The sequence below is a fragment of the Spea bombifrons genome, chromosome 3 (genome assembly GCF_027358695.1).
Source record: "Spea bombifrons isolate aSpeBom1 chromosome 3, aSpeBom1.2.pri, whole genome shotgun sequence".
NCBI lineage: Eukaryota > Metazoa > Chordata > Amphibia > Anura > Pelobatidae > Spea > Spea bombifrons.
The window spans coordinates 74266491-74278870 of NC_071089.1; the positions used below are offsets into that span (position 1 = coordinate 74266491).

The 12380-nt window shown below is 37.7% G+C and overlaps 1 protein-coding gene across 2 annotated transcripts in view; it reads right to left on the reverse strand.

The window, feature by feature from the left end:
• Positions 1-12380, reverse strand: part of SMAP1 (small ArfGAP 1) — a 118330-nt gene that overhangs the window by 14688 nt on the left and 91262 nt on the right. For both annotated transcript variants that reach the window (XM_053461169.1, XM_053461170.1), the window contains one exon: positions 623-750. In XM_053461169.1, coding sequence (XP_053317144.1) covers positions 623-750 — 128 coding nt within the window. The remainder of the gene's footprint in view (positions 1-622; positions 751-12380) is intronic.

The following is a 12380-nucleotide window of genomic DNA, read 5'->3' on the forward strand; positions in this document are numbered from 1 at the left end:
TACCCTTTCTTCCCCAACTGTTAATCTGTCATCAGTATATACACAGGGAGGGCAGACACCCTCAAGCAAATAATTCCGTGTTTGAGAATGCTGGTGGACCCGTGCACATTTCTATTACCCTCTGGTGGTGTATCTCATGAAGAGGTGACGAAACGAGGGTGCCAATGGATAGGTGTTATGTGCTTCTACAAATCAGACCAGGAGGACACAATAAAGCTAAAAATCACATCAAAGACTTGACTGCTTAAGGGCAAAACTATGCATTAGCATCACATACATCTAATCTAAAAATGCATATCCTCAGCAAAGCTATTATATAGAAAGGGAAACAAATGAGCCAAAACCAAAAGATAAACTGAATGACATAGAATGTTTGTCAACAAAAATGCTGTAGGCAAGTTTTAACATGTGTTCTTGTCATGTTGGGAGAAAGAGGGATCATACTATGCAGTTAATGTCAAATTAAATTTGGTTAAGAAAATCTAAAGAATGCTTGTTTAAGAACATAGGAAAGGATGATCAGTCTAGTTACTGGCATTTCCCAGTGCACCTATATCTACTTTACATCCCGTTGATGACTCAAATTGAATAAAACAGCAAATGAACCACAAATATTTTTTACCTGCACTGGAGGTGCGGCAGAAGCTGGAAGAGGGTTGGAGATCATTGGGCCAAATATGTCCAGGTCATCATTTAAGGTTCCTGCATTAGATGTGCTCCCGTTAGCAACAGGCACTTCAGCAGGGGCATCTGCAGAAACAAAAAAATACAATACCTTTTCAACTAAAACCCAAAATGGCATGCATACCATAACGACATAAGTTTGCAGAACGATCAACCTTTCTGGAATTCCGGATATTGCATAAATGTGCTAATTAATGCTGGCCCCAAAGATGTATTACAGTAGGGTGCCGACCCAGTGTGCTTTGTCCCTGTGCTCTACCTCCTAGGGACGGCAGACAATGTTTTTCGAGGCAGGACATCATACCTTGTGATCAACATGAACTAGCGCTAAAATTAGGGTGCCAGCAGCCAAAAAAATATATGTCACTGTTACCAAGTTATCTTGGAATCAGCCCAACAGAAACATCTTAGAATTTAGAACTCCAGCTTTAAAAGAGCATACGCACATGTATTTATTTATTTTTTTAAATAAAAAAAAACTTTCCTTTTTGTGGCCATTTCTTTCTTTGCATCTTCAAACATTCAGCTTCTAGAATGTGACTAGATACTAAATATGTAGCATTTAATAGGATTGTATCATTCAAGCAAACATTGGGATTTTTGTTTAGACACCGTTGCTTGATAAAGGCATACAGGGCACAGTTATATAAAAAGAAAAAAAAAAAAAAGAGGGAGGTGGGAGAACATACTCATGAGTAAAGTGCACTGATGTTTAGATGCTGCCGTGCCGAGAGAACAAGAGGTTTGAGTCCAAGGTAGAAGTTGTTTGTACATAGCTGAGAGGTAAAACAATGTTAAACTACCAGGTTTAAGAAGAATTGTGACTTGCACTATAGAACATTTTTTATATATAAATTCAAGGTCAAAGTTTGAAATGTGTAGTCACCATGGAAGCCAAAAAGTCCTCCCACAAGAAGCACTTTGTGAATGGACCAAAAGCTTTAGGTGATGTATTAGGAACATTCTGGCGCAAAGGGCTGGTTGGCTGGCAACGGCATCGTAATAGTTGTGCTCTTGGACAGAATGCATTTAGAAGGTATACATCTACAGAGGTCATCTAAATCACAATAAGTGTTATGAAAACATACAGCCCGACGACAAAACATAATGGCTTAACTATGCAGGCGCAGATAAAAGGAGTCTGGTAATGGGAATTTCAGCTGTATAATTTACACACACTTTCAATGTCTAGATCAAATCTAGTGGAAACAGCGGCTATTGTTACACGGAATAATCAATTGAAAACATCCTTCAAATTTATAGGGAAGTATTTTGTTAGACGGACAGTGTGACAATGGATATTGGCAGATATAGGTTCCCACATAAATTAACAGAAAATAAAAATCAAAAGGACACTTATGCCAGGAGGCTCCAAAAAGGTAGAGATAAATATTGATATATACATATAGGCACACAGATCATGGATAACAGGGCACAACACATTCAATGTTATGGTCTAGTAGAGTGTCAAACAATACTGGCAGGGAAAAGGGAACTGTCTCTTACCAGGTCAAGAGTCTGCTAAGAAGAAGCCAAAGCACCTTTGACCGGTAATGTATCATTTAAGTAAAGTCAACTTCGCTGCATGGACAGTTTCCTAAGATTGTATCTTGTACATAACAAAAAAAAATAAATAAATAAATAAAAAAAAATGTTTTGTCTCCGCATACTTTATAACTATGGCAGCAACAAGGTAAAAAGATTACCATGGAGCAGACTGTAAACTATAATTATTGTTCTGAGCTCTAGCCTCTGGCCATGTAGACAGGACGGAAGGGATTTTCATTTTGCAGACGTTTCGGAGAGAGAGAAAAACATTGTCATTATATTGGTATAAATGTTTTCTCTTTTTTTTTGACCGTGAAGTTTGCTTTCAGAGGGAGGCAGGACCTGCCCTGCTGGGGTTAGAGATTGAAGGACTCCGAGTGGAATACAAAGAGCGGGAGAGAACAGCTAAAAGCTACCTGAGCCAAAAAAAAACAGCAATAAATTCACATAATGGCATCATCGACACAAACACACACCGATCAACAGCTTCGGATTTTTTATTATTATTGGACTTTCAGGAGAATATCATGCCGACCAGAATATTGCTTATTTTATGATCGGAGAAAGGAGAATTATTCTTTGATGGGACATGGGATACAATATTATTGAGTATGCGATCATTACAATCAGACATTCATGCTCGCCCAAGTCATTAAATTGATAAAAAGAAAAGTAATATCTTAGCAGTGCTTTTTTTGTTTTGTTTTTATTTTTAAATCCTCTTTACTTCAAGAAAAATACAGGGCTATGAAAGCTCAAATTTTACTTGGAACTTAAGCAATGATACAGTTATCAATACGCTCTGCTGGAAAAGGGGAGATCAGGCAATCCCGTGACGGAAATGTCCTATGGTCATAACTCCACTCATGTTACATGTGAGGACTGTAAAGTCGTGCACGCATCATGCTCAAGGTGTTGCACACATGCCAAATGGGCAATATTGGGGAGAGCTAGGTGGGTGAAACAATACATTTGTACACATTAAACTTGACAAGTAAAAAAGGAATAGAACATTGTCAACCAGGGCATTCTCTCCCAAAGTCAGTGCAATAAACTGCATATTTGGAGCGCTTAATAGCTTCAACAATCTACGGCTTTGATTCAAGAGAAAGCCTTGCCTTTTGTTTTTATCGGGTCAGTGGAGCAAGTTTTGTTTGCATCACACTATGTCTCAATGTAATTACACAGCAGCTGAAAGTAGGAGCGAGCCAAGTATCATCCTGTTGTGCCATCTACATGGCAGCTGCTAAACAGCACAGGGTGCCAGGGTCATCCGTAGAGCTCAGGGAGGCTGGAGATTATAATGATATATATATAATAAACAAATATAAAAAGGCCCTGCTCCTTTGAACTAAGAATTTGGAATTTGTAGCATGTACCATATTCTGCAAACAGATGCAGAACTTTTTTATTTTCTCTGTAGCAAAATTACCAACATACCAATTTTCCCATTTATGGGTCTTAATAATAGAGCTGACTAAATGGGACACATTTTATCATCGTTTATTATGTTAATTGGCCTATTTACCACTTGTCAAAATTATAGTTGGGAAGGAATCTTAAGTCCCTAAATAGCACTGACAAAACATAGCAAATTTCCAAACACCGTTTCTTCCAATTTATTAAGAGGAAACTAATTGAAAGACAGCACATGCAAATTGGAAATGATTCAGAAGAAAACGGTAGACGTGACAAGAGCAGGCTGTGGCGCTGTGCCTTTAGTGGAGAGTTATAAAAAGAAACCATTTTACTGCCTCTACATGCAAAAAAAATCTAATATAGGACAACACTTCCATTGGGATTCAGGGTTGAATAAAGTCTCAATTTCCATCTGTTCAGGATGACCTTGCAAGTTTTCTTTTTTTTTTTTTATAAAAAAATGCATAGGTGAAAAAGAAAAAAACTTTTATATTTATCTCATCTAAAAAAAAGGGATATACATACACACAAGGGCTTATATACCATTTATATGTATTTATATTTTTTATAATGTCGTATGGTGAACTCATTTCCTTATTCTGCTCTGTAATTCAGCACTAGGGTTTTGATGCATTCCCATCCGGTTTGACTAATGTGAAATCTGAAGAGACAGCTTGTGGCACCTATGGATAAACGAATAACATCCCGAACAAAATTACAGCTTTGTGCCAACCGCAACTAAATTACAAAAATCTAGAATGTAACCAGCACTCAAGTGCAACATCGGCACTAAAGAGGCAGGAAAATGCATACGTTGGTCACACTAGGGTTGTTGTGTGGCCCCTTTTGGGATGGACCCCTTACAACTGCATGAGGGATTCTGCACAATCCCCAATATATGTTTGGTCCGCTCTCCAACTATGTACGCAATACATACCTGGTATATTCCGGTGCGTGGAATCGGCTCCCGTAGATTTCAAGAATTGTCTATCTTAGGCAAGTAATTTATTTTCATTTTTGCAAAAAGAGTATTCCTTAAATAAATATTACCCAGTTATCTGCACCATGTATAAAATCTGCACCCTTGGGGGGTCCACATATAAAGTTTCAAGATAAGTCTTAGAACACAGACATTGCTCTTACTTGCCTATACAATAAGGACTTCAAACTTTGAATGACACTGCAGAAAAACAACGTCTATAAGATAGCGTAGCTGAAGCCATCATACATCTAGAGATATAAAAGTCTAACTAATGTGTTTTTCATGATATATCCTTTTTAATATAAAAACAAAGCTGAGGCAATAACGCCAGAGATCGTTGCATCATTGCACTGTAGACCCTAGGAATCTCTCTTGTACAGCACTGTTCCCAATTCATTTTAAATGTAGCATTAAAGCAAAACAGTCAATCCCCTTATAAAAAAGCAGTGATGGGCGATACTTGCAATCAGCAGTATTTGCCATTAATAGTATGTAAAGGAGTGCTAATTTTATTGTGGCTGCATATCGAAAAATAACCATACTAGAATAGACAATAGTACAAAAAATAGTAAAATATAGAAATGCAAAAAAAAAAGCCCCCCCAAAAATGTACAAGAAACAGCTGTTAATTTATACAAACTTTTTTATTTTATTTTGTATATAGTCTATATTATAAGACATGCCTTTTGCCTGGTTTGCATAAAAATGGATCTAGCGAAATCAACCGCATTCCAGAAAAATTACATGGGTCGTTAAGATTTTTTTTTTTTTTTTATCAAAGTAATAGTCAGCGATAGTAATTTTTTTTTTTTTTTTTTATATGTTTTCCGGTTACAAAGGAAAACGCCAGAAAATAAAATGACAAGGTAACATTTTAGAACTAAATATGTATGCATTATTCAACATCTGCTCTAAAATATAGCAGCAGGAGAGGCTAGTAATATTTATAATACTATTCATAAAAAAAGGCTGTTAATATTACATCAATATATACAAACACTATGTACATTTTTACACACAGAAGACAGTCTACAACAAAATAGCATTAAAGCCAAAGTTTGCATAAAGCTTATTTTTTCGTTATAGGGCTCCAAATTCTCAGATAACGCTATATTGGTTTTCTTTCATGTCGTTTTAGGTCAATTGAAAAATTACAAGCTCGATTATATGAGCAATTCAATATTTCCACCTTAGAGATGGTCGATAAATCCAAAAGGACGTTGTGCCGGCTGAACAATTATACTTCAGCTATTTACATAAGCTACTAGTAAAGTTACTGAACCAGGAAATTGTTAAGCTTTAGTGCTTAAAAAAAAATAAAAGCTCTTCAAAGGCATGTAGACAAAAGTCTACTGCAAGATGTCAACGCATAATATATAGTTTATGTCTAGAGTACAGCCTTTCTTGTCCCACTTTCCATGTAAAACAGCAAATCACAGAATAAAGAGCTATAATTGTTATCTGGAAACAGAACATGAAGATACCAGCAGTGAATAGAGTGACATTTATAAACAATAAATCAGAGCTGGGTCTTCAAGCCAATTGTCATATTGATTAGCGGCCAACAATGACATGCAACAACAGTGTTCCAAACAGGGTAGTCATGATTCACTAATGTTGCACATTGGGTGGACAGAAATCCAGGACAGGATGCAGCCAGTGGCAGCTAAAAGCTAAAACACAATGCTGGACCTCAGCTATATCCTTCAAAGGTCCCAACAGTTTTGGGTTTCTTCATAGCCACAGAAATGCCCTGTTAGCTTTTAAATGCTGAACTACAGGGAGCCATGATTAAAACAAGCATGTGTACTTATATTTATACTTATTTTATAGTAATGCCCCATTTTAAGAGACTATACAGCTCGACTCCTGGAACACACTCCGCAGGAGATCAGGGTAGACACAGTCCTTATTGGTTGATGCATCAAAGCCTCCTGCAGCCAAGTACGATTTTCCTTGTTTTCCATGAAAATGGTAGTATGTATTTATATATTATAAATACATACATACATATTTACTTTGAAATAAACCTAGTAATCCTACTAGTTACTAAAAGTCACTAGTAACTCACTAGTGAAGCAAAATGCTCCTGATGGCATTTGCTGACCATATTTTAGTTTCCTCCGTCATAGCTCACCGGTTAACAAAGGGAACCTTACTGTACGAGCAGATGGCAGGAACAATGACCAAGACATCTAAATTCTCAAGAGACAGTCAATAATTTTTATAACGTTGGAACTGCAAAGTAAGCTTAAGTGAAGCATAAGACAGGTAATCATGTAAAAATGCACTCCTCAACACGCCATGAAACACGGCACAATGGGCTGGAAAGCTATTTGGAAATATTTGTTTTGCATAATTCACTCTAAAGCGACTTGTGGGCTATTTGTGCTTTCAGGCATGCAGAGTGATATTTTTGGTGGAGCAACAAATACATGTGATTTCGGTAGGGAAGGAATGGCTCCATTTAGAAGAAAAGAAAAGCACTTGGATACATGCTGAAAATTACACTTTTCAAAAGAAAGAACGATCTGTATGCTCTGAAAAAATTAAATGTCAAAATGTATTCCCAAAATGAAGTACAGGGTAGGTGTGCTGACTTAAGAGATTTCTTAAAACGCTTGCGGATTTAACTATACCTGAAATGGTCAAACCTCTTTAGTGAATAGACACCATTATGAATGGCCACACCAATGACTTGCTCCTACAATAAGGGTTGAGCTGGCCCTCTTAATGTATAGTTAATGTGAGCAGATTGAAAGATTCCTCTCAAACATTTCGCTATGCATTATAACAGGCCAGCTATGCCCATTCTGCAGAGCAGCTCCATGCGTTTGTGACATTAATGCTTCTTGGAAAACAAAAATCTGGCAATATTTTCACCTATTTTACAAAAAAAAGTTGAATGGTCTATAGAATGTTAATGGCATTGTGGTGCTAGTACTTGTGGGTGTAGAAATACTGAGATGCCCCGTATTTACAGCACATGCAGATCCCTCACAGCAACGTCTCATTTGATCATCAGGATATTTACATATCATATAGAGAGTAATGAGAAGTCTGAAAATTGTATATGGTTACCGTCATGGTATACACATAAGGTGCGTTTCTAATGTAATGCCCGGACTGGTGTTGACAAGCTAGGTGTAGAATAGGGCACTTGGAAGAATAGCCCTATAAACTGCATATTCTTTACTGGGGTGTCTGGCAGCCACTCAACATGTGACCGCAGTTATACAGCTTGCTGAATATTTAAGTGCTGATGGTGTAAGCAATTTAAATAATCTACTTGTCCTACTATAAGCTATATAGCAATTTTCCAAAAATGTAAAGTAAAAGGGTTTCTTGGCATTTCGTAATGCCTTTAACGTGCATTTGGCTTTCTGTGCTCAGTTAGGGTTATAGCATTTAGCAGAAACACCCACAAGCTACTAAGAAAAAAGCTATATCTGTAGTAAACGATAGATTGTGTTGACAGGTAATACAGAATAATTCTTTTGTGGGGGTAAACTACTTGATAATTTCTATGATCTGAAATCTTGCTCACTGTTGCGACGAAACAACAAGTAGCTAGCATTTTTTATGACCTACATGCATGGCTTAGAGAGATTGCTATGCTGCTCTGATTGGATCTGACAAAAATCAAAAAATCTGTATGTAAGTGAAACAAAGATGTTTTTGCTTTTCATAGTACTCTGCCTCTTGGCTGGATTTATACTCCATTACATTACATATTCATATTGTACAATTTCTAATACCTGAGGCTTGGGCTCCCTACCAACACCACCTGCAAGTCTGACCCAAGTCAGTATTGCGACTAATGCACCACGTATTACTGCAGTCTGCTCATCTCTTCACCGTATGCGCCGTTAAAATCTTTATGTTCCCTGTGTAAAATTAAACCTCTAGGAATAGTGCACATATGAGATATTTGTAGCTTAAATGAGCTCCTACCTTCATGTGTAACACAAGTCCTCACTTCCCATGATGCTCTCCTATTGTCTTCTCCCCACAATCACCGCTTCACCTACATACTAAACACACAATACCAGATACCCCGACTACACAACTATACCACCCACCCCTCAAATGGATTCAAAAGAAAACAAGTCTGAGAACACAAATGTAGCTACAAATTCACATTAGGTGGTGTCTGGGTTAGGATGATTAAGTAAACACAGGCTTAACGTTAACTTAAGGTTCCTGCATAACCTCTTGGTTGCCGATTGTCTGCACTTTTTAGCCACTGCTAAGAGCTACTTGGTAAGCATGTGATGCACATTTTCAGATGCGGTAACACTAGATGGACTCAATTGTGTACAAGCCTTCTCGGTAAGGCTTTAATCAGATCCCGTCTTTCTTTCCCTGTCACTTGTTCTCTTGTCTGCTATTGCTACACTGCATAGTGCTTCCCTCTCTCCTTTCAATCTGCTCCAAGAGCCCTGGTTTCGACAGATTATTCATCAGCGTTTAAATGATACTTTGATAACCAGGTGACTCAGTTACAAGAGCATTTGTGCTTTAGCAAGTGTGCCTTGCTCATTAGTGCTAAAGAAACAAACAGCTTAGCGGATATGTCACGGGGGACTGCTCCTGTGCCAGCCGGCCGAGGTGCTTTCCTAATGAACTACCTGTCGGAAGCCCTCGCAGCACCGGGAGGACATCGCCAAGGGACACTCAGTGTAGCTCATTTCCTTTTTTTTACCTAATTTTATTCATAGGCAATGTCAGGGGCCATATTATATGCCTTTGGGATCCCGTCCAGCCTCAGGAAAGAAAATACCTGGGCAGCCAGACATACGCACAGGGAAAAGATTTTCTCAGACTAATTGACTGTTAGGCTGAACGAGGCACATTTGATTTGTACAGGTCTTGACATTTTATTTGCATCCCTCTGCTCGCACATTTGAATGCCTGCGCGTAAAGAAGTTCCATTTTCCGTTCTATTTCGTTAGATCTATCAGTGAATATATTAACATTTTCGGCACCGCTCACCTTTTAAAGTGAATACATTTATGGTTGATAAGCTCGCAGTCAAATAGAGTTGCTGACTGCAGATTTGTCATTTCAGATGTAAAATCAGCTCCGATCAGACCTAACATTTGAAGCAGCAGTCCATGTAAACAGTCATTGTTACACTTGGCAGACCGTAACACAGTGCCTTATGGCATAGATTAAGCATTTCTCTGGCCTCTCAATAAGATGCAGGTAGAATTATTCAAGACCTTTACATTATCGGGTATATCCAGCAGTATCCAAGGCACTGGCAAACCTATATCCAAATATCCAAACACTTTGAACCGCATTCCCACTGCTTTTATCAATGCAATTTGTCTTCTAGGTAGTCAACTTTGAGAAGCGCCCTTCCTTCTTGTTTCGGTTACATGATGCTCTGCTTGTTATTCTGCGGATAGTCTTTAGGATTACTACCTTTAGTGATATAACCCCATTTCAAACTTTGAACCATAACCCCTTATGTTTATACACAATGCTCAATATTTTAACCAGTAGAGCATTTACAATGAGTTGGCACAATGTTTGCCTTTCATACTTGCAGTCCGCAATCGCAAGCTGTTCATATCCAGACACTGCGGCTTTGTCTTGAGACAGATTGGGCTGTGTTTCCCTAGGCAAAGCAATACATTGTTAAGGCAGCCGACCCAACAGGACGCAAGCTCAAATGGGCCAGCTGTGCCATTCACTAAGTTGACAAAGTATATTTCAGTGAACCACTTTTTATGTAAAATTTGTGTCTAGAATTGAATGCTTTATGAGTTATGTTATCATCCAGGTCCCAGTTATCACTGGTCATATTTCAGTTTAGGCTAAACGCACATTTATGTGGCTACTCTAAGCTTGGCAAGTATAAAAAAATACGATGATGAATAAATCAGTTTCTCTTTATAACCCAATCTCAAGCATATGCCTGCTCGGATCAGATAATAGAGGTCCCACAGAAACTAACCGGCATCACATCTGCAGCAGAGAAACCTCGTGACACAGGAAAAATTTAATTAACCAAGCGGTGTTTATGCTTCTTTTGATCACAACATTAACGCACTCTAAAGAATTAATACAGAAGCACTCACACACACAAGCTGCTAATAAAAAAACAACAAAAAAACACACATTCTGATTCTACTGCAACAGCATAATTAAACCAAGCCTGTGCATCGGCATACATGATGCGAGGTACGCGGAGTGCGGCTCATGTGACAAATGTATGAAAGATACAAGATGCTTAAAACACTTCACAGAGTACTATTGGTGATACCGGACATTGCTGACTAGGCTACACTCATTTTAGATTACCAGCAAAGTAGGGGGAGAGTGAGAATGAACAGTAGCATCATTAAAGTTGACGATACACAGTTTGACAATAACACACGTGAAGGCATACTGGTACAGAAGAACGGGGCCATGCTCTGGTGAGCTTACCATCTAATAGGAGGTTAAGGAGTGATGGAACAGAAGGCGAAAGATTGCTTGGGTGAGGATCATTGTAGCAAGGAGGTATTAAAAGGTGGGGAGGATGGACGTTACTTCAGGATACAGATGATGTTTTTCAACGAGTTTGTTGCATGCATCTCTGAGCATGTTGAAGCATGACAGAGTAACAAAATGGTTGGGAATACCAAATAATAGCATGGTTAAAAATTTGGATACGCTACTATGACCAAACCTCGTGGGAATAAAAAGCGATAACAGCTACAACCAATTATCACACTATATGGTATTAAAGGGACATTATGTTGAGGACTAGGGACATAAACACTCTGTGGATGCCTATAAAAATACACTTTCTATGGTTCATAACAATGTTGTCACAAGATTTGAATGGCTTTTCTTGGCACAGAGGAAGAAAAAAAAAAAGTTAAATGTAGAGAAAATACTCAAACTATAATTTTATGAAATCTTACCTAAATTGATCTAAATGTCATAACGGTAATAGAAAAAAAATAAAATTACATGGTAGTGTTCCTTTAACACAGGTTTATTATAATTGACCCTGTACATGAAGCCTGTTAAGGAAAGAAAAGCATTTTAGAACACTGAGCTAAAATATCTTTATTACAATAATAAAAAGAAAAAAAAAAAAATCAAACCAGTCATACCGTTCTTCAGATAATTACAGGCACAGTATAGAGATCTCAGGAAAATAATATTCATGTGGAATTGTCTTTGAAGAGCTTGTAGATCTTCCAACAAAAACACTATATAAATGCTAATATAGCATTGGGATTGTATTATCTTGTTTTAGTTTACAATAATCTGTATTGTCTGTTAATAACTCCGCATTTGCAAGTGAATGAAATAAATGTTCAAGATGCATCGTTAGGTATGTTATGTTAAACCAGTTAAGAAGTGTAGACCCACACAGACCGGCGCTGCCAGCAATGTGGTGACTAAACGTCTTTAAACGACATTTGCAGCACATTGGAAAATCATGAAGAAATTCTCTGCCGGTATTGAGCAGGAATAGTAGAGGTAAGAATACATGATTGATTGCAATATCCCAGTGACTGGGTCTTTCCTATTAGTTAAGGTGTAAAGGCTCTAAAATAAACGTGTGTGTTTATTAGTAAACACCTTAAAATCTTGCATGGTTAAAGAACAAATGTGTTTTTTTGTTTTTTTTTTGTGTATGGATAACTTCTTGGAACTTCTTTTAACCCATCAGTGATACCAGTTTCTGCCTGTTCTAAACCTAATACACTAGCTCAACTTAAATCCCCTGTACATATAG